This window comes from Ctenopharyngodon idella, chromosome 2 (assembly GCF_019924925.1).
Source record: "Ctenopharyngodon idella isolate HZGC_01 chromosome 2, HZGC01, whole genome shotgun sequence".
In the NCBI taxonomy this organism is placed as follows: Eukaryota; Metazoa; Chordata; class Actinopteri; order Cypriniformes; family Xenocyprididae; genus Ctenopharyngodon; species Ctenopharyngodon idella.
In genome coordinates, this window is record NC_067221.1 from 3,544,544 (window position 1) to 3,566,683 (window position 22,140).

A 22,140-nucleotide genomic window follows, 5' to 3' on the forward strand; every position below is an offset into this window, starting at 1 on the left:
GACAGGAGCATTTGAGGATACTAGTTACAATCCAAGTCTGGATCCGTCCTCACTCCCAAAAATAAGTGAATTTATCACTGTAGATTAATATAAAATTGTGTTTTATCTCTCCTACATGTTACATGGTATTCTGGGTGGTTGCTAGAGTGTTGCTATGTGGTTGTTAGGGTATTCTGGGGGTTTGCTATGAGATAGATAGATAGATAGATAGATAGATAGATAGATAGATAGATAGATAGATAGATAGATAGATTAAATGAGTTTGAATGAGTTTCAATGGATTAGAAATAGTTCACAGAATGTCAGTTTAATTGAGTCTAATGGGCTTCAGTGTGTTTAAATGTGAATTTTGTCAGTTGGAGTTTGAACAGTCGTGGCTCATCTGAACATCCCATCAGTGAAAGTCAATGGGATTTTTCCGAGTTTTAATAGTCATTTTTAGGAAAACCGTAAGTCCGATCAGTTAGAAAAGATAAAGCACACTAAGTCAGAACAGTCTGAAGGTTTGAGCCAAATTTGGTAGTTCTAGCTTTAAAGCTCTAGGAGGAGTTAAAGTCAGAAATGTTAGTCTCAGAAAAATAAGTTTAAACAGCATTTCAGTAAAGCTGGGCACACATTTAACGACTAGCTAAAACATCCTAAGACTGAGCTCAACACACAGCGATTGTTTCCTGCGACTGAAGCAGATTTAAATACTTACACACGGAATCTGAACACCGACTGTAATCGCCGACTGAACGCAACTGGCTCTGACTGGACGCGTTTGAGCGCGATCAGTCATAAGTATCAATTTACATTCATAATCGGCCTTACAATCGTTAAAGTCGCATGAAATCAAAATTGACAACTTTTATTTTTTTTATGGAATATTGTAGTATTTATTATCAATAATTTATCCGTGCACTTAATTATTTTTTTAAAATTCATGTGCCCTCGTAATCTTTAATCAAAAACATTAACCTGCTCTCCCCCTCAAAACGACTCATTGTCTCTTCCTGTCACATGCTATAATGGCGGACACACACCGTCAGTCAGTCTCTCTCTCGCTGTTTAGTGCCGTTGATCGTCCTCGTCATCCTCAATAAAGAAGGTTCTTACAGTAATGTGAGGGTGCTCGCAGTGAGTCCGGTGGAGAGAAATTCCCAAACGGGCATTCAGATCTGCCTCTATTTTGTTAGCAACACCCAACTTCCAACGATCCAATCAATTCCCGAAGTAAGAAATCAAGTACCGCCCTCTCATTTCAGATGCCGTTTCACTCAGATAGACGTCACAGTAGAGAAGAAAAGACAATCGCAACTTCCGCTTCATGCCGACTTTAAGTGTGTCCCCGGCTTAAGTTGGCTTTTCCAAGCCCAAGCTTTACTCACCCTCAAGCCATCCTAGGTGTATATGACTTTCTTCTTTCTGATGAACATAATCAAAGAAATATTAATAAATATCCTGACACATCCAAGCTTTATAATGGCAGTGAACGGGATCAATGAGTATAAGCTGAAGATCCACATCCATCCATAATATAAACGTACTCCACACAGCTTACAGCTCGTTCAAAACAACCCACAAATGCATTGCAAAAAAGCCCGACCAACCAGCATACAGCAGTCTGTTGGTTATCGGAGCAATCGTGTAGTGATTATATTCACCAATAGAGGGGGCTGTGCAGCTACACTGCTATTGGTCGCACCTGCGCCGCTACTTCATGAAGAACGTAACCTGGACCAGAGCAGAGCGTCATAATTATCAATTATAAAAAACAAAACATCGTTAACGGTTTCAGTGTAGTAACATACTAACTATTCATGTTAAATTAAAGTAACACTGTTTGTTTGTGTTTTATAACAGGGCCTCAACAGGGTGCAGGATTGTTTTGCACAATTTTAAACGTCTCTAAAAGTTCTGCAGTCACAACGCATCATTTCCACACACACATCTGAACTATAACTTGTTTAATTATTGATATTTTTTACACAAACGCATCGTTTCGCTTCAGAAGGCCTTTATTAACCCCCCGGAGCCGTGTGGAGCACATATTTATGATGGATGGATGTGGATGGAGACACTTTCTTCAGCTCATACTCATTGATCCCGTTCACTGCCATTATAAAGCTCAGATGTGTCAGGATATTTATTAATATTTCTTTGATTATGTTCATCAGAAAGAAGAAAGTCATATTCACCTAGGATGGCTTGAGGGTGAGTAAAGCTTGGGCTAATTTTCATGTGAAAGTGAACTAATCCTTTAACTAAAACCATTTCTGAATCTTTCTTCAGATGGAGATGCAGCGCTACAAATGATGTGACTTGTGCCCTGTTGTCTTAAAATAAACTAAACAGTAAATACAGTATAATGATACTAACTGTAGTTTCTCCAGCTTGAATTGTGGGTTCATCAGTAGATCACTGAGGTTTTTCACTCCAGAGTCTCCTAGTTCATTCCCGCTCAGGTTCAGCTCTCTCAGGTGTGACGGGTTTGATTTCAGAGCTGAAGTCAGGATGACACACTGTTTCTCTGTAATACTGCATCTATTCAGACTGAAGACAGAAAGAGAAAATGACTCAAATCCATGTTCAGTTCATGTGTGAGTTAAATGAATCATGAATAAATGTCATACAGTCACTAATATACCTACAAAAACATGGAAACTTAATAATATAAACGAACAAACCAAGACAGGAGCATTTGAGGATACTAGTTACAATCCAAGTCTGGATCCGTCCTCACTCCCAAAAATAAGTGAATTTATCACTCTAGATGAATATATGGGATCAATATAGAAACATTAGAAAATTAACATTTAAATGGACTATTTTCATTATTAATTTAAGAAAATCTTACACATTCATAGATTAAGTCATTAGTGTGTAATTTACAATCTCTAAATACACATTTTGTTTAATAAAAGAAGATTTAGTGAAAAGTACCATTAGTCCAGTATAAATGTAACATTTCAGAATAATCTATTTGTGTAACAGTTTTGTTGTGTTTTATTATCATGGTGTTGCTGTCTGTGTGTGTTCCCTAGTTAGTGTTCTTGGTTGTTAATTAGTTCCTGCAGCTGTTCTGTTTTACCTTGATTACTCTGTCTGTGTATTTAAACTCTTAGTTCTGTCTGTTCATTGTTCTGTCGATTATGTTGAAGTGGTTGTGTTTTATCTCTCCTACATGTTAGATTTGTGATTAAAGACAGTGTTATTGTATTCTCCATCGTCGTGAGCTTCTTTACAACCAGACATTTGTGACAATTTGTTACACTGTTTTTAGTCTGTTCTCACTTCTGTCTTGTTTCACAGCAAAGATTTGTCAGATTCCAGCATATGAAACACTTTTAAACCCACAAAGTTTAAAATGCTTTAAAGTTTAATGCTCTTTTTACTGATACACATACAAACCCATTAACTAATACCATTTCTGAATCTTTCTTCAGATGGAGATGCAGCGCTACAAATGATGTGACTTGTGCCGTTGTCTTAAAATAAACTAAGAGGTAAATATCTCCACAGACTGAAGACAGAGAAATAACAATAGTTCACATCTATGATGATCATCTTATTGAAGAGCTTCAGCAGCATTTAGTTTCCAATAGTCTGTTTTGAAACCCAGTTACACTAGTTCTGTGTGCTGAAGATACTGTTTCTACTCTTTCATTTTTAACTATTTATTTGATGTCTCTGTTCTTTATTCTCTGTTGAAAAGGCAGATTTCTGCATATCTGTTTAACTAGATGTGACCAACAGGGAAACCCCAGAAAGTGCACTGCTATAAAGAATGAAACATAAGCTCTGCTGTCTTAAAATAAATAAACTTCAATCTCACTGTAACTGCTGTACAGTATAATGATACTAACTGTAGTTTCTCCAGCTTGAATTGTGGGTTCATCAGTAGATCACTGAGGTTTTTCACTCCAGAGTCTCCTAGTTTATTCCAACTCAGGTTCAGCTCTCTCAGGTGTGACGGGTTTGATTTCAGAGCTGAAGTCAGGATGACACACTGTTTCTCTGTAATACTGCATCTATTCAGACTGAAGACAGAAAGATAAAATGACTCAAATCCATGTTCAGTTCATGTGTGAGTTAAATGAATCATGAATAAATGTCATACAGTCACTAATAAACCAGCAAAAACATGGAAACTTAATGATATAAACAAACAAACCAAGACAGGAGCATTTGAAAATACTAGTTACAATCCAAGTCTGGATCCGTCCTCACTCCCAAAAATAAGTGAATTTATCACTCTAGATTAATATAAAATTGTGTTTTATCTCTCCTACATGTTACATGGTATTCTGGGTGGTTGCTAGAGTGTTGCTATGTGGTTGTTAGGGTATTCTGGGGGTTTGCTATGAGATAGATAGATAGATAGATAGATAGATAGATAGATTAAATGAGTTCATGAGTTTCAATGAGTATAAGCTGAAGATCCACATCCATCCATAATAAACGTACTCCACACAGCTTACAGCTCATTCAAAACAACCCACAAATGCATTGCAAAAAGCCCGACCAACCAGCATACAGCAGCCTGTTGGTTATCGGAGCAATCGTGTAGTGATTATATTCACCAATAGAGGGGGCTGTGCAGCTACACTGCTATTGGTCGCACGCGCGCCGCTACTTCATGAAGAACGTAACCTGGACCAGAGCAGAGCGTCATTATTATCAATGATAAAAAACAAAACATCGTTAACGGTTTCAGTGTAGTAACATACTAACTATTCATGTTAAATTAAAGTAACACTGTTTGTTTGTGTTTTATAACAGGGCCTCAACAGGGTGCGGGATTGTTTTGCACAATTTTAAACGTCTCTAAAAGTTCTGCAGTCACAACGCATCATTTCCACACACACATCTGAACTATAACTTGTTTACTTATTGATATTTTTTACACAAACGCATCGTTTTGCTTCAGAAGGACTTTATTAACCCCCCGAAGCCGTGTGGAGCACATATTTATGATGGATGGATGTGGATGGAGACACTTTCTTCAGCTCATACTCATTGATCCCGTTCACTGCCATTATAAAGCTCGGATGCGTCAAGATATTTATTAATATTTCTTTGATTATGTTCATCAGAAAGAAGAAAGTCATATTCACCTAGGATGGCTTGAGGGTGAGTAAAGATTGGGCTAATTTTCATTTGAAAGTGAACTAATCCTTTAACTAAAACCATTTCTGAATCTTTCTTCAGATGGAGATGCAGCGCTACAAATGATGTGACTTGTGCCGTTGTCTTAAAATAAATTAAACAGTAAATACAGTATAATGATACTAACTGTAGTTTCTCCAGCTTGAATTGTGGTTTCATCAGTAGATCACTGAGGTTTTTCACTCCAGAGTCTCCTAGTTTATTCCCGCTCAGGTTCAGCTCTCTCAGGTGTGACGGGTTTGATTTCAGAGCTGAAGTCAGGATGACACACTGTTTCTCTGTAATTCTGCATCTAATCAGACCGAAGACAGAAAGAGAAAATGACTCAAATCCATGTTCAGTTCATGTGTGAGTTAAATGAATCATGAATAAATGTCATACAGTCACTAATAAACCAGCAAAAACATGGAAACTTAATGATAGAAACGAACAAACCAAGACAGGAGCATTTGAGGATACTAGTTACAATCCAAGTCTGGATCCGTCCTCACTCCCAAAAATAATTGAATTTATCACTCTAGATGAATATATAGGATCAATATAAAAACAATAGAAAATTAACATTTAAATGGACTATTTTCATTATTAATGTAAGAAAATTTGGTACATGAATCGATTATTTAGTCATTAGAGTGTAATTTACAATCTCTAAATACACATTTTGTTTAATAAAAGAAGATTTAGTGAAAAGTACCATTAGTCCAGTATAAATGTAACATTTCAGAATAATCTATTTGTGTAACAATTTTGTTGTGTTTTATTATCATGGTGTTGCTGTCTGTGTGTGTTCCCTAGTTAGTGTTCTTGGTTGTTAATTAGTTCCTGCAGCTGTTCTGTTTTACCTTGATTACTCTGTCTGTGTATTTAAACTCTTAGTTCTGTCTGTTCATTGTTCTGTCGTTTATGTTGAAGTGGTTGTGTTTTATCTCTCCTACATGTTAGATTTGTGATTAAAGACAGTGTTATTGTATTCTTCATCGTCGTGAGCTTCATTACAACCAGCCATTCGTGACAATTTGTTACACTGTTTTTTAGTCTGTTCTCACTTCTGTCTTGTTTCACAGCAAAGATTTGTCAGATTCCAGCATATGAAACTATTTTACAGCCACAAAGTTTAAAATGCTTCAAAGTTTAATGCTCTTTTTACTGATACACATACAAACCTGTTAACTAATACCATTTCTGAATCTTTCTTCAGATGGAGATGCAGCGCTACAAATGATGTGACTTGTGCCCTGTTGACTTAAAATAAATTAAACAGTAAATACAGTATAATGATACTAACTGTAGTTTCTCCAGCTTGAATTGTGGGTTCATCAGTAGATCACTGAGGTTTTTCACTCCAGAGTCTCCTAGTTCATTCCAGCTCAGGTCCAGCTCTCTCAGGTGTGACGGGTTTGATTTCAGAGCTGAAGTCAGGATGACACACTGTTTCTCTGTAATACTGCAATCAATCAGACTGAAGACAGAAAGAGAAAAGACAATGACTCAGATCTATGATGATCAACTAACATGTTTATCTTCATCCAGCAGACTTTTGCTGACAAATAAACAGGGATATCCAGGTGCAGGTAACATGGAGAAAGACGACACATTGTTCATTTAAATATACTACGACATTGTAACAATACAAAGTTTGAAATCGTCAATCTATTAATGTTAGTTTACACATTCATTTCATATCATCTTTAAGGTTGTTTCGTGTCAATGTCACTCTTGGTTTGATCACTGGGACAAATGTGTTTATGTCGGTTGTTTTCAGACACATTGTCGACTCACTAACACTTTACAATAATCTTTCATTTGTTCACATTAACTACATTAGTTAACATGAACCAATGATGGACAATACTAGTACAGCATTTAATAACCTTAATGTAAGTTTCAACATTTACTAATACAGTTTTAAATACAAAAGTTTTCTGTTAACATTAGTTAATCCACTGTGAACGAACATGAACAATGAATAATTGTTTAAACGAACATTAACAGATTAAGGTATAAAAGTATTTCCTGAAGCAGAAGACAATCAAACAAGTTTTGGAAAAGGTTCATCTGCTTTAGTGCTGCACCGTGAGGCAGTGTCACGTCTGTTCTGGGTTTAGTTTAGTTTATGTTTTCATGTCTTTTATTTTGTATAATTCTCACAGTCTTGCTCCTCATGTGATCTTGTCATGTGCTCCCCCTGTTCATGTGTCATGTTCTGATTGGTTCCTTGTTTCATGTGACACGTTTTCATTGGTTCATTGTGTTCAGGTGTTTCTTGTTTGTTCATTAGTGTCTGTGTGTATATATAGCCCTCATGTTATCATTGTCTTTAGTCTGTCTTTGTTCCCTGTAACTGCTGTTGGTGAGGTTTATGTTCATGTTTCTTAGTTTTTTTGTTATTTTAGTTTTTGTTCACATTTATTTGAATAAAGTAGTGGTGGTGAGATGAAGCTTCATGAAGCTTTCCAGCCAGATGTGTTGAAAAGAGGTTCATAATAATTAAATTATTAGTTAAATATTTAAAGCTTGATGTCACATTTAAATTGTGTTTTTAATTTCCTGTTTAATTATATTACTTTACATTGCTGTGGCTCTGTGTGACACTGAGAAAAAAACTGCTCCGACTGAAATACGTGAGGAAATATTACAGTCATATTACAATTAAAAGTAATGTAATATTTTAAATAAATGAACAATACTCACGTCAGTGTTTTGAGTCGACAGTGTTTATCCTGCAGTAGAGCAGCGATCTGATTCACTCGTGTGTCTCCTAGTTCATGATAACTCAGTTTCAGCTCTCTCAGGAGTAACGGGTTTTTACCCACAACTCTCTTCACATACTGACAGGCTTCATCTGCAGCAGCACTCAAAAACCTGCAGAAGAGTCAATTCAGTTCTCAACTAAATGTCTGTTGCATTACAAACATGATTGATAAGATAAAAAACTTAATTATTGTTCTGAAGACAAGCTCTAGTTAGTTATTTAGATGTAACACTTTTCTTTGAACATTTAAATACACAAATAAATGAAGAGTTCATTTGCAAAAACAGTTAACTCCATTTTTATTAATTCTCACAAATCATGTTTTTTTTATTGTGCATTCCAAGTAATATCAATCAGACTGCAGTTGGGTTGTTTTGATTAAGTAACAAAAACTCCAAAAAATACAGGTAAATTAAAAAATTAAAGTTCATTGAAAGTATGTTTTTTATATTTATTAAAAGATTGTTTTTTAGCAAAAACAGATTTAACTCCACATTTCATGTTTCAGAGTTAAACAAAACCAAGTAATTGCATTTAAAACACACTTAAACACACGTGTGCACACAAACGCGCACACACACACACACATACACACATACACACACGCAAAAGGACAACGAAGGGTTCAGCATGTAAGACGTGTATGGTGTACAAGGACTTACAGGAGTCGAAATTATAATTCCTCGATTACTTTTAGTCAGCTTTGACAAAACTTCCCTCAGCTAGCACGTCTTTTTGAAGTGACTAGAAGCCTTGTCACCTGACCTGAATACTGTGCGCTGATTCGCTAAAACTGACTTATCGGTTTCTGTACACAAACAACAAGGGCGCTTGTCGGTTTCTGCTGTAAAACGTGAACTCACGATGCCTGACAGTGGACAATACCGGCTTTTCTGACCAAACGGATTTAGGGTACAGAACGTGCTATATGTGGAGAATAAAGCACAGCAGTTAGTTCATTTTTTTTTTTTTTTTTTTAAAGTGGCGTTTATCGGTTTTTGCAAATGAACACTTCAAATATATAAATACTTGAAAATAAAGTCTAATAGAGTTATTTAAAAGGAACTCGAGCGACACTCAGTCCTAAAGCAAACTCATAAGAACAGAAACGTCCCACAGAGCAGAAGGGCAAAAGTTCACTAGATCATGATTTTCAGTATGAATACAGAGTGTGAAATTAAGGCCTCAAGATCTTTCTGGCTTTTAAGCAGGAGTCTCATAAGCCTCATTCAGACTGTCAGTCCAAATCCGATTTTTGCGCATATCCAATTGAAATCTGATCAGATTTAGCAAGTCTGAATAGGGATGCGTGGTATACTGCAAACTCATAAGAACTCATAGACCTGCTGTAGAGATACAGTGAATCTGGGCTTGATGGAAAACAATTGTGTTCAGAAAACAATTTGACTGAAATTTTATCTACAATTTTTTATGAGAAGTGTGCACAAAAACAAAATTGTGCATGTTAATTGTCAAGGTATACCATACTCCAGAATAGCACATATACTGACCCATAATGTCTATTTGACCTGTAGCTTGAACCACAACTAAACTGTGTTGACGGTTATCATCATCATGCAGAACCTGCAGCATCTGATCTGATCTTGATCATTTTGATGCAACAAATTGTCCAGCTTATTGTATAACTAAAATAATATATTTGTTATGAATAATTAGCCTGCATATAACTAATTTTGTTAAGTATTTCATCCCGTCTCACCTCAGTGTCTTCAGTTGACAGTTTGGATCCTGTAGTAAATCACTGAGCTCCTTCACTCCTGATTGTCCAGGATCATTTCCTGTGAGATCCAGCTCTATCAGGTGTGAAGGGTTTGATCTCAGAGCTGAAGCCAGAGCTTTATAACCTTCTTCTGTTAAACTGCAGTTAGAGAGTCTAGAACAGGAATGAAAACATTCAGCTGATTAATCAGTTAAACCTGAACAATAGAAATCCTCCAAGTGAATTTTATTTTGTTCTTTGTATGAATGTATTGAAAGTTAGTTGTAAAAACTGACAACTGAATATGGAGGCAAACAAAAGACACAGAGAACTTAAATATGTTAGACATCAACATCACTTTCAAGATTTCAATTATCTAAAGCTGTAGAGCTGTGAAAGTCTTTGATCTGAATGATTCACAATAAGCAACCTGAAAATGGTCGAAAAATAAGAAAATTAAAGTTTGGGAATGACCTAATTAAAGTCCAGACTTCATCACCCTGTTTTTATGCACATCTTTAAGTACCGCATCAGAAACGAGCAATGGAAACACCACATTTTGGAAAAAAAGAGTCACAAAAAAGTTTTTATGGTGATTTTTGACTTGTGCGAAAAAGAGTTAATAGGAATAATGGGAGATGGAAACATTTGCCGAATAAATTCTGACAGCGAACATTAAACCCACGTGACGAATCAGCTGTTTCCACTGATGGTGTTCTAACAGACTTAATGTTTGATTCTGTTATGATGATTTAAAGGGTTAGTTCACCTAAAAATGAAATTTCTGTCATTTATTACTCACCCTCATGTCGTTCTACACCCGTAAGACCTTCGTTCATCTTCAGAACACAAATTAAGATATTTTTGATAAAATCTGATGGCTCAGTGAAGCCTGCATTGACAGCAAGATAATTTACATTTTCAAACGCCCAGAAAGGTAAAGACATATTTAAAAAAGTTCATGTGACTACAGTGGTTCAACCTTAATGTTATGAAGCAATGAGAATACTTTTTGTGCGCCAAAAAAACAAAATAACCACTATTTATTTTAGGCGAACCCGGTCAGTGTTATATAATGCACCCAATTCACATTTTATTTTAGTTTTTTAATTATTTGAAGAGTTTTCTAAGCTCTGGAAGTAAACCATTGTTCTCCTTTTACAGTAACTAAAATAATTATTGACCCATGATCAAACTGACTCAGTCAAATATTTAAAGCTTGATGTCACGTTTTAATTGTGTGTTTTTAATTTCCTGTTTAATTGTATTTCTTTACATTGATGTGGCTGAGAAAAAAACTGCTCTGACTCAAATAACTGAGGAAAAATTATAATCAGCTACAGTAAAATTACAATTAAAAGTAATGTAATATTTTAAATAAATGGCAGTGTTTATCCTGCAGTAGAGCAGCGATCTGATTCACTCGTGTGTCTCCTAGTTCATGTTCACTCAGATTCAGCTCTCTCAGGAGTAACGGGTTTTTACCCACAACTGTCTTCACATACTGACAGGCTTCATCTGCAGCAGCACTCAAAAACCTGCAGAAGAGTCAATTCAGTTCTCAATTAAAGGTCTGTTGCATTACAAACATGACTGATAAGATAAAAAACTTAAATGATTGTACTAAAGACAAGCTCTAGTTAGTTATTTAGATGTAACACTTTTCTTTGAACATTTAAATATACAAACAAATATATAAATACTTGAAAACAAAGTCTGATAGTCAGAGATATTTAAAAAAGAAACTCGAGCGACACTCAGTCCTAAAGCAAACTCATAAGAACAGAAACGTCCCACAGAGCAGAAGGGCAAAAGCTCACTAGATCATGAATTTCAGTATGAATACAGAGTGTAAAATTAAGGCCTCAAGATCTTTCTGGCTTTTAAGCTGGAGTCTCATAAGCCTCATTCAGACTGTCAGTCCAAATCCGATTTTTGCGCATATCCGATTGAAATCTGATCAGATTTAGCAAGTCTGAATAGGGATGCGTGGTATACTGTACTGGGAAAATACCGGTATATATATTTTTTTTCAAACAGTATGTACGATATCATGATTTTGCTCATTTCGGTATATGCTGCTGTTCCGAGGTTCACCGCTAGGTGGCAGTGTGCTACACAAACTGACACGAAACCGGCAAATGTGACAACATAGAGGAACAAAATGGATAAAGCAGTAGAATCTCACTCAACACGCCCAAAACTAATTAATAACAAAGAGTACAGAACCCAAGAGGTGAAACTCAGATCCTTTTTGGGCAACAGCCACTAGATGGCGCTCCAGTAGCCCGGCTGCCATTATGGGGTGAAAATGCCAACTGGACCATAGAATCCTTCACATCTTACACACCCAAAATCAGCGAATTTCACAACCAAATCAGAAGCGCAATAGAACATTTTTTAAATTAAGTCACCAGTAAATTTTATGGCTCCTACAGTAAATGTTGTTTATTGTCTTATATATGTTTTATTTTACCAGTTGTGGAATCCAACCATTCATCCATCTGAGGTAACGTAGTTAGCCTACTTTATTGAGTATTTCCATTTTATGAAACTTTACACATTTATTAATAGTAAATTAATAATTAATGAATTTAAGATCATCATGTTTGCAGCGAACAAAATATTTCAGACCTAGAGGAGTAATAGTAATAATCACTCCACTAGGTCTGAATTGAATATTGTATGTTTTAATGGATCACGCTACAAACATAACGATCTTATAACACATGATGCATTGCTGTATCCGTTATCGCATAATTCCCACTCTTGGACACTTTTGCTTTAACATACAACACTGCAAAAACAAGCTGTTATTTTCTGTTATATATTTATTGTCCAACATTCCCAATTTTTCTGATGCATGTCCTTAATTTAATTTCATATGTTAACATGAAATCAGTTAAACCTGAACAACAGAAATCCTCAAAGTGAATTTTATTTTGTCAGGGTTCCCACTCTTTCATGATCACCAGATTCAATGAATTTCAAGGACTTTTTAAAGTTATTTTATATCAAGCACCTATCAAATTCACATCCCAGCATATGGAGCGTCATGAAAGACCTCTTACAGTTCTTAACATTTTAACCCTCCTATTGCATTTGCATCCATTTTAACCCAGAAGAGGTTAGAATCATTTGAACATTAATTTTGGAAATATATTAGAACCAGTTGCAGCTTTCTTATCCCTAATATTAACAATCTTTCCACACTAGTTTTGGTTTTCATTTTTTATGAATCATTACTTGAGTAAAAACATTATAATATAGAGAGAATATTGTAAAAAAAATAATTTTTCAATTGAGTGAAAAAAAAGGATCATATGGATCGTAATTGTCAGAATATATACAATATATTATAGATATAAGCTTGCAATTCTGAGAAAAAAGTCAGAATTGAGAGATATAAATGAGCACTTCTGAGAAAAAAAAATCTGAATTGCCATTTACAGTATATATCACAATTCTGACTTTATAAGACACAATTGTGAATTTAGGGTAGAGTGGGGAAAACGCCCCCTTGGGGGACAACTAACTACACACAATATGCATAATATTCTTATTAATAAGTAGGGGTGGGCGATATGGCAAAAATATCACGCTTCATGATTTGATCACAAATCTTTTTCATGTTGTTTTTACTATTTTGCCAGTGACTGAGCAGTACAGTCAAACTAATTTCCCTATATATTAAAAAGTAGCCTTTGTAGGAACCGTGGACGAACCAGACAAATGAATCATTCAGATGATTCTTTCAAAACATAATTCCAGAAACCCAAGCTCTGAGAATCTAATTTTCGGCTCCAGTCCGTCTACAGAACAACCCCCTGCTAATTACTCTTATGGCACCCATGCTTCCTGACTGAAGGAGAGGCGGCAAAACTTAAACCAAATGGTCACCAGAAGATAAATAGTCTTTGATCTCCAGATCAAAAGAGACAGAGAGACAATGCAGGCCCGTTTCTCTGAGTGACCTAACTTTACAGAAAAACCCACAAAGAAGGTTTCTATAACTAAAACTGCATCAAATTGTTCCAAACAATTTGAAATGGACTTATCAAACATCTTTCAACTACATAAATTTTATATCATGTCTACACATGCTACATGTGACCAGTTATGTTTTAGAACACCCACAATTCATGTAAATGTGATAACTTTTGAATGATTGATTGAAAGTATGCCTTATTTGGAATGAATTTAAATCTCTAATGCATGTTTAAATCATGGCTTGAATGAAATCTGTGTAATTTAATAGAAATTATGTCTAAAATGGTACTCTCTGCCGAAGCCGGCAATTCCAGAGAACGGAGATAACGCTTATTTTATGATTTGGGGCGAAGAAAAGCCACCTTTTGAAACAAGACGATATCTGATTGGCCAGAACTCCTCACAGAGGTGGGACAAACACCTAAGTTTAAATAGTCGCATCAAAGTTAACAAACTAGAAAGAAAGAAAGAAAAGTAACACAATGGATTAACAAGAAGAAAAAAATGAAGACAAGACTAAGCTGACAAAGGACAGACAAGCAGCTCATTCAAGCCATCCAACTTTCACTCACTTTTCTTTTCTTTTACTTAATTTTCTTTTCAGTTGAGAGTCTCGTGTTCTAAGTTTTGCTGCAAAGTTTAACCAATGACTTTTGCCGCTTCAACTTTAACTCCAGCCACGACAAACAGACTTCCTTTCATTTTGCCAGCACACGCTCAAAGGGGATTGGTTTTTACCTAACAAAATCCGGACCCGAAAAGACCCTGCAACAAATCATCGACTCGAAAAAAACATTCTCTCCAAGCTAAGGACGCCGACGAGGAGATTCACATTTAAAGTTGACAAGCAAGTACCTCCAGATTCTAAAGCTGAACTGGTGCATTAAATTAATGATTCATGGTTCGTTCAGGTCAGGTCTTTTGAAGTGCATATTTTGCTAGAAATGCTCATCATATCATTCTCTCTCTCTCTTAAAACTCTTTCTCTCTCATTTCCTTTCTTTCTGCAACACGTATGAATGTTTGTGTGTGTGTTTGTGTTAGATTAGTTTGTGTTAGAATAAATAAAGTCTCTTGTAGATTTTAAAACAAAGTGTCTTGTATTATGTGCTTGTAAAATTTAATGTTGTAAACTGTCGATCTTGAAGTTACCGGGCTCTAATCAGTGTTTTCACGATAGTGGATATTCATATCCGCTACAAGAGCTTATTACGATCCGAGCAGATGAACGCTGGATGATTCAGTTGCTCTGTCATAAATTAAATTACTCTTTATAATTCCCTATAAATTATTTCATTTGAGCTGATTTTGGTCCTACACTTACAAAAGAAAAAAAGAATGACAGACTTTCAGCCCAAAGTGGATGAAGATAAAAAATACTAATTTATAGGTTTCTTGTTAAAGCTACTGTATTAAATAAATTGAAAAAAAAAAGGAAATTATGTCATTATTTACTCACCTTAGAACTTGTTTTAAATCGGAATAAATTTCTTCTGTTGAAGTTTTTTTTTTTGAAGAATGTGGGTAACCAAACAGTTGCTGGTCCCCAGTGAGTTCCATATAGGAAAGATAATACTATGGATGTCAATGGGTACCAGCAAATGTTTGGTTACCCACATTCTTCAGAATATGTTGTTTTGTGTTCAGCACAAGACAGAAATACAGGTTTGGAACAACTTTAGAGTGAGTAAATAAAGACAGAATTTTCATTTTTGGTTGAACTATCCCTTTAAGGACAAGTCGCAGCATGTGTTGTCTGTCCCTTTAAAGTTCATGCGCGCATCTTATATATTGACACGCATTCGATTGTCTCTCAACTGTTTACTTTCACTTTACACTTAACCAATGGTGTAAACCTTGTGTGTATTTGACAGTTTTAGCAGAATAAGATGCGAATGATAACTTTTTCCAGCACATGCAGTGTTTGACAGGCTTTTAGAGTGTGTGCGCTTCGGGAGTATCTGCTCAGAAAAGAACGTGTCAGACCAGAACGCAGATAAAATGTTTAACTGGCAAGGCTTTAAAACTCATGCAAATAACAAACTTTTGTGATTGTGAATAACTGCAGTGTTCTGTGAGTATAACTCTACGGCTGTGTTAACATGTGATGTGAATGTATGTCACTTTGTACTTCACAGTATGTTGAGACAGAGGCGCCAGGACTGCAACTGACAGAAAGCACCATAGCACGATACAACGATATTTCAAAAGCAGATCGTGGAGACCTTTTAATTGTCCACAATCAAAATGGCACATCCCTATAAGAATGTTCATTTCGGACACAGCAAGTGTCACAGCTGCTCAAATGTCCAAACCTAATAACAAGCAAGGGGAAGTACCGCAATGGAAAACATTCGGAAACTGATTGTAAAATAATATTCCAAAACAAATGTACTATAGGACTAAGGGGGATCTGTTATAATTTTCACTAAATTTATTTCAAATTTAATTCAAGTGCTTTCAAAGACCAATATTTGTTTTCAAGTACTTTCCAGGCCTTGAATTCATGTGTCTGAAATCCAAGTACTTTCAAGGCGCGTGGGAACCCTGATTTTGTTCTTTGTACAAATGTATTGAAAGCTAGTTGCAAAAACTAACTGACAACTGAATATGGAGACAAACAAGAGGAGAAAGAATGAAAGATAATCTCTGCGCATCTTGATGAATTACAGCACAGCCACAGAGGTACACCTTAATGTAAGAATGTTTTCTTTCATCTCTGATAGACCACCATCTTCTCTTTAACCCCTTAACATTCCTGTAAAATTTGCCTAAAACGCCTAAAAACAAAGCTATTATACCTAGCCAAGCTTCATATAAAAGTTTCTTCTTACAGTAAATGCGAACATCGCTAAGACTGAAAGAGTATGAGTGGAGGTAAACCTGCACACACTCACACCACCAAAGCTCAAAGAGACCATCTTGAGCACTGAGCCCATTGCGCTTTTTAAACATTGGACTTTTATTACCAAAATTAATAAGACGGATGATATGGTATACCCACATTGTAACAAATAAAAGATCTTTGGGTTTTTAAACGAATGCTTAGTTCGTAGTTAATTATTATTGTTTAATGAAAAGCACAGCAACAATAAAACAAAGACAAACTCACTTATATTAAAGTGCCCCTATTATGGACTTTCAAAAAGGTTACTATTTTTGTTTTGGAAGTCCAACAGGTTTAAAAGCATGCAAGGTCAAGAAACACTTTAATTGTCTTATAATATGCATTTATTTTTACCTTATTTGCTCAACATCTCCCAAATGATTCGCTCAACGATTCATTCATTTTGCCGAACCCCTTGTTTGCGTGATGCTAATCTGCGGTGATTGGTCAGATGACTTCTGCTGGTTAACACGGAGTACAGTATATAGTGCTTGCATCACTTACATTATATTATTAAAATAATGATGGTGATCCACTCTCTTCTAAAAATAAAGACTCAGAGTGGAATTAAGTTGCTTTGTGTTGTTTATGTTAGCGAACCTAGCCCACAGCTCGGTGGTAAACACACAGTCATGGTATATGCGTCAGTGCAACGCAGAAACGTATTGATAAAGCACTGTAGTTGTACACCAACGTATTACTCTATTCTTTATCATAACTCCAAGTAATAACAACAAAAAACATTTGACACATTTCTAGACAATTGCGAGCGAACACATACTGCTGTTAGCTGGTTAGCCGGAGACCTACAGTACAAGCTGCACGGAGTGAACAACACACAACTAGGATAAATACGTATTGTACATGCTACAGAGAATGAGGTGACTCTGGCTTGGAATTTGGATGCGGAGACGTCACTGACATGTTCAGATTGAACCCTATAAGGGTTTCAGTCCAGTAACATTACTCAACTTAGGCCATTGAACTGAAACTCAGAACTGTGTGGATGTAAGACACTGGATTTTAGTCCTTGCTAATCGCATATTTGTATTTATGGCATATCACATATTTTTATTTATTTTTTTACTTAGAGGACATACAGACTTGTGCAGTTTCAGTTGGATTGCACATCAGAACAGGTGAGTCTTTTTGTTTGGGGGCAGTTTTTTATTTTGGCTCCTTAAAAACTTAACTAATTTAAATTATTTTCTCTGTGAGAATTATACTTACATTGTTTCCTACAAAACAGTCAGTCTGTCAAACGTGGCAACAATTATTAATAGTACTTACAGGTTGTGATTCGGAGGAGGAAAAGGTCCAAATAAACTGGGTACTGACCCCTCCTTCAATAACAACCAGCCTGCGAATCCCTCGTTGAACGCATTTAGATTGAAGAAGCAGTCGTCAGTAAAATGACGGGAACATACAGCACAAGGTTTGGGTTTCCTGATGTCTGCACGTGCAATAAGTGGGCGGGTAATATGCTAATGTTTCGTTGTGACATCACAACGAAACAGCTTAAGATTCGTTTTACAAATGACTCGTTTAATTAATTCAGAGTCTACTCTTACTTTTGAGAGACAATAACTTAATATATGGTGCACTTTCAGATTTAAAACTTTGCAGGATGTTTTCATTCACTTAGAGCTATGTTTCACACTACATAAAAGATAATTTTCAAAAATCCATAATAGTAGCACTTTAAACAAAGAAATGCAACATTTATTAACAAAAGTTCTCTTGCGCTTTTGCCTCTGACAACATCCCGTCAGTCATTGCACCTCACTCTCGGCATTTGACTCCTGTGGCTCAACTTACCTCAGTATCTCCAATTTACAGTTTATATTCTTCAGTCCAGTGCAGAGCAGCTTCACTCCTAAATCCTGCAGATTATTATTGTTCATGTTCAGCTCTCTCAGATTAGTATCTGCTCCAAGAACTGCAGCCAGAGCTGAACAGCTTTTGTCTGTTAAGTTACAGTCATTTAACCTACAAGATAAATAAATCACATCACAGAATTAGATGGAACATACAATACATTTTCTACATACAAATATTAAATATTTTCCATTGTTATTTTTACATAAACAGCATATATACAGTAAAGAGGCTGAGCTAAAATATGAATACTCTTCAAAAACTAGTATTTGCTGTACAAATTTCCTGGGTAAAATGAAGCATGTGAAAAATATGAAGAATGAAAAAAAAATATTTGTGTTAAGATTTCTAGCTTTTTATAGCTGAGCCTGGTTTCTCCAGTGATTTTTTCTATATTTCTTTCACCTGATGGAGTTTGGGTTCTTGCCACTGTTGCCTTTGGCTCGCTTCTTTGGGGACACTTAAAGGGGACCTATAATGCCCCTTTCACAAGATGCCCCTTTCACAGAATGTGTCTGTGAAGTTTCCAGCCTGCTTTCCAAAAGAAGGCGTTGCTTTAACAGCTCACGCTTCGGTTGCTCAACAACAACAAAGCTGGAGAATTTATGTAAATATTATGTTCTGGAGTTTATGTAAATTTTAGGGTTAGTGATGTCTGAAAAAATGCCTGCATTCACATATATATGTCTTGGTGCTATGAAATCTTTAATGATTTAAGTAAAGCTAAGATTACTTAAATCTAAGAACCTAAGAAATTGTATTAGTTATTAATATTTCAAGATTAACATTTACTGGATTAAAGCAATTGAGGTTTCCTTGATTATTCATAGTGGTCAACCGATGGCCGATGCTGATATCTTAGAGAGCAGGGTGGCCAATGGGTGAAATATCATTAATTTAGTGATAGTATAAACATCCATAACAATTGCTGAAATTAAATTTATATTTATTTTACTTAATATTTACTAAATTAGAAATACATATTTTAATTTAAACTCAAAAAAAATTATTTTTAGAAAACCATCTTAAAATGTGTACATCAAATATGATACAACAGACTTTTGATAAATGTTTATTTGTAAATCTCTCAATCATCTACGTATTGCAGTACAAACACAATTAAAACTAAAGTACTACTCATAAAACTAAGCATTTAAAATATCAAATTATTGGGAGATACATAGTACCAACTGATAATATAATTGTACTTTATTTAGCCTGTTATATAAAAATCTCATTGTTTTATATCATAACCTTTCAGAATTTCATTTTATTTTTTGGCAATATAAATAACATCTGTAACAAAAACAAATACGCAAACATTTTTAAATGTTCTTTTATATTTTGTCTAAATATTTGATAAACTGTCTCCATTAAAAAAAATAGATTTTTTCAGACTATTACTTCATATGTCAGGCTTTACTGGGTAAAGTCCCCGATACACTTCAAATGAAATCGAAGTACAAACTGATGTGAATCATTTCGAACAAAATCAGACCGAAACGAATATACTGTATAAAGTGTTATAATATAAATGCGACGTGACTTTGCTAGAGTGCCGAATTACAGAGCTTGTGCAAACAAACATATCCACAAATCCTTGCTAGTTTCTCAGTTTTATTGTGTTTATTTTGTTACTGAGAGGAAAGCGCGTAACATTTGTACATGTTCATTTAACCGTCGCTCTCAGCAGTGTGGGTGGCGTCAGATGTTCAATTACAGTATATCGCTGCTCAAGTATTTCGAACTTCGTTTTACCCCTAAACGAAGAACGAAAAAGAACTTTGCTTGTATATCAGGGCTTTTAAGTTAATTTTCATGATGGGGATTCACTATAGAATAATGTAGATAAATGCATTTTTCAGATGAGAGCAAAACATGACAAAACATGTTAAATGACTTACAGAGCTCTTCTGGAGGTTTTGATGACTGTCGATAATCTAATGAGACACTCGTCTGATTTCTTGAATTTCTGAAGCTCAAACTCCTCCAGCTCTTCCTCTGATGTCAACAACACAAAGGCCAAAGCAGACCACTGGGCAGGTGAAAGGTCACCAGATGAGAGACTTCCTTTGCTAAGGTGGGTCTGAATCTCCTTCACCAGAGTTTGGTCGTTCAGTTCATTCAGACAGTAGAACAGATTGATGGATCTCTCTGCAGACAGATTACCTTCTAATTTCTGCTTGATGTACTGAACTATTTCCTTGTTGCTCTGGTCATTGGTGTCTTGCTGTGTCAACAGACCCCGTAAGAGTCGTCTATTGGACTGGAGTGACAGACCGAGGAGGAAGCGAAGGAAGAGGTCCAGGTGTCCATTGTCACTCTTGAGCGCCTCGTCCACTGCAGTCTTCAGAAAATCAACCATGGTTTCATTTTTGTTTTCCTGTTCTGTAGACTTATGAACAAACACAATTTTCTTGTTGATGTCTAGAAACAGATGTGCATAAAGGGCTGCAATAAACTCTTGAATGCTCAAGTGAACAAAGCAGTACATGATACCAAGAATGATCCCTGTTTCCTCCTTAAAGATCTGGGTACACATGCCTGAGTACACTGATGCCTTATAGACGTCAATACCACAGGCTTCCAGGTCTGTGTCATAGAAGATCACGTTGTTTCTTTCCAGCTGATGAAATGCCAGTTTCCCCAGTGAAAGGATGGCGTCTTTATCCCAGGAAACATCTGCTGCGTATTCTCCATCATATTTTCGGCGGCTCTGCTGGATCTGAAAGCGTAGAAAGTGTGTGTACATTTGTGTCAGAGTCTTGGGAGTGTCTTCAGTATTTGATTCCTGTAGTGTTTTAGAGATCTCATCAGCCTGATTGTTTTTCACATCATTATTTCTTTTCTCCTCCAGAATGTTCTGGAGAACAGTGGCTGAAATCCAGCAGAAGACTGGGATGTGGCACATGATAAAGAGACTCTTTGATTTTTTAACATGATCAATGATTGTGTTGGCCTGATTCTGATCCGTGAATCTTTTTTTGAAGTACTCTTCCTTTTGAGCGTCACTGAATCCTCGTATCTCTGTCAGCCGGTCGATACAGTCAGGAGGAATCTTACTGGCAGCTGCTGGTCTGGTGGTGATCCAGATGAGAGCAGAAGGAAACAGATTTCCCTTCATGAGGTTCGTTAGGAGAACATCCAGAGAGGCTGGTGACGATACATCACACCACGTCTCATTACAATCAAACTTCAGAGGAAGGCGACATTCGTCCAATCCATCAAGGATGAACAGGACTTTGAATTGATTCCTTCTTGTAAGGTTCAGTCCTTTTGTCTCTGGGAAAAAATGAGTTATAAGGTCCATCAAACTTAGTTTTTCTTTCTCCTTTAAGTTCAACTCTCTGAATGGAAGAGGAAATATGAAACTGATATCTTGATTTTCTTTTCCTTCAGCCCAGTCCAGAACAAACTTTTGCACAGAGACTGATTTTCCGATGCCAGCGACTCCTTTTGTCAGTACAGTTCGGATCTCCTCATCTTGTTCAGGAGCTTCAAACAAATTTGTGCATTTAACCTGAATCTCTTGAGATTCATGACGCCTGGAAGCAACTTCAATCTGTCTGACCTCATGTTCAGTATTGACCTGTTCACTGCCACCCTGAGTGATATAGAGATCTGTGTAGATGTTATTCAGAAGTATGGAGTCACCATGCTTCGCAATTCCTTCAAACACACATTGATACTTCTTTTTTAAGCCACATTTTAGCTGATGAAGGAAGAACAGCTCATCTAAACACAGGAACAAAAAATAGTTTT

The 22,140-nt window shown here is 36.0% G+C and overlaps 2 protein-coding genes across 4 annotated transcripts in view; both read right to left on the reverse strand.

Annotated features, from left to right (window-relative positions):
• The window catches only part of LOC127522225 (uncharacterized), an 884,749-nt gene that overhangs the window by 684,203 nt on the left and 178,406 nt on the right, over positions 1-22,140 (reverse strand). Inside the window, exons 33-36 of the mRNA XM_051911962.1 lie at positions 6,437-6,610; positions 5,279-5,443; positions 3,849-4,022; positions 2,362-2,535 (exon numbers count right to left, since the gene is read on the reverse strand). Coding sequence (XP_051767922.1) covers positions 2,362-2,535; positions 3,849-4,022; positions 5,279-5,443; positions 6,437-6,610 — 687 coding nt within the window. The remainder of the gene's footprint in view (positions 1-2,361; positions 2,536-3,848; positions 4,023-5,278; positions 5,444-6,436; positions 6,611-22,140) is intronic.
• LOC127522286 (NLR family CARD domain-containing protein 3-like) overlaps positions 9,620-22,140 on the reverse strand; it is a 94,130-nt gene continuing 81,609 nt past the window's right edge. For all 3 annotated transcript variants that reach the window (XM_051912079.1, XM_051912088.1, XM_051912097.1), the window contains 3 exons: positions 20,283-22,113; positions 18,319-18,489; positions 9,620-9,797 (listed from right to left, as the gene is read on the reverse strand). In XM_051912079.1, coding sequence (XP_051768039.1) covers positions 9,620-9,797; positions 18,319-18,489; positions 20,283-22,113 — 2,180 coding nt within the window. The remainder of the gene's footprint in view (positions 9,798-18,318; positions 18,490-20,282; positions 22,114-22,140) is intronic.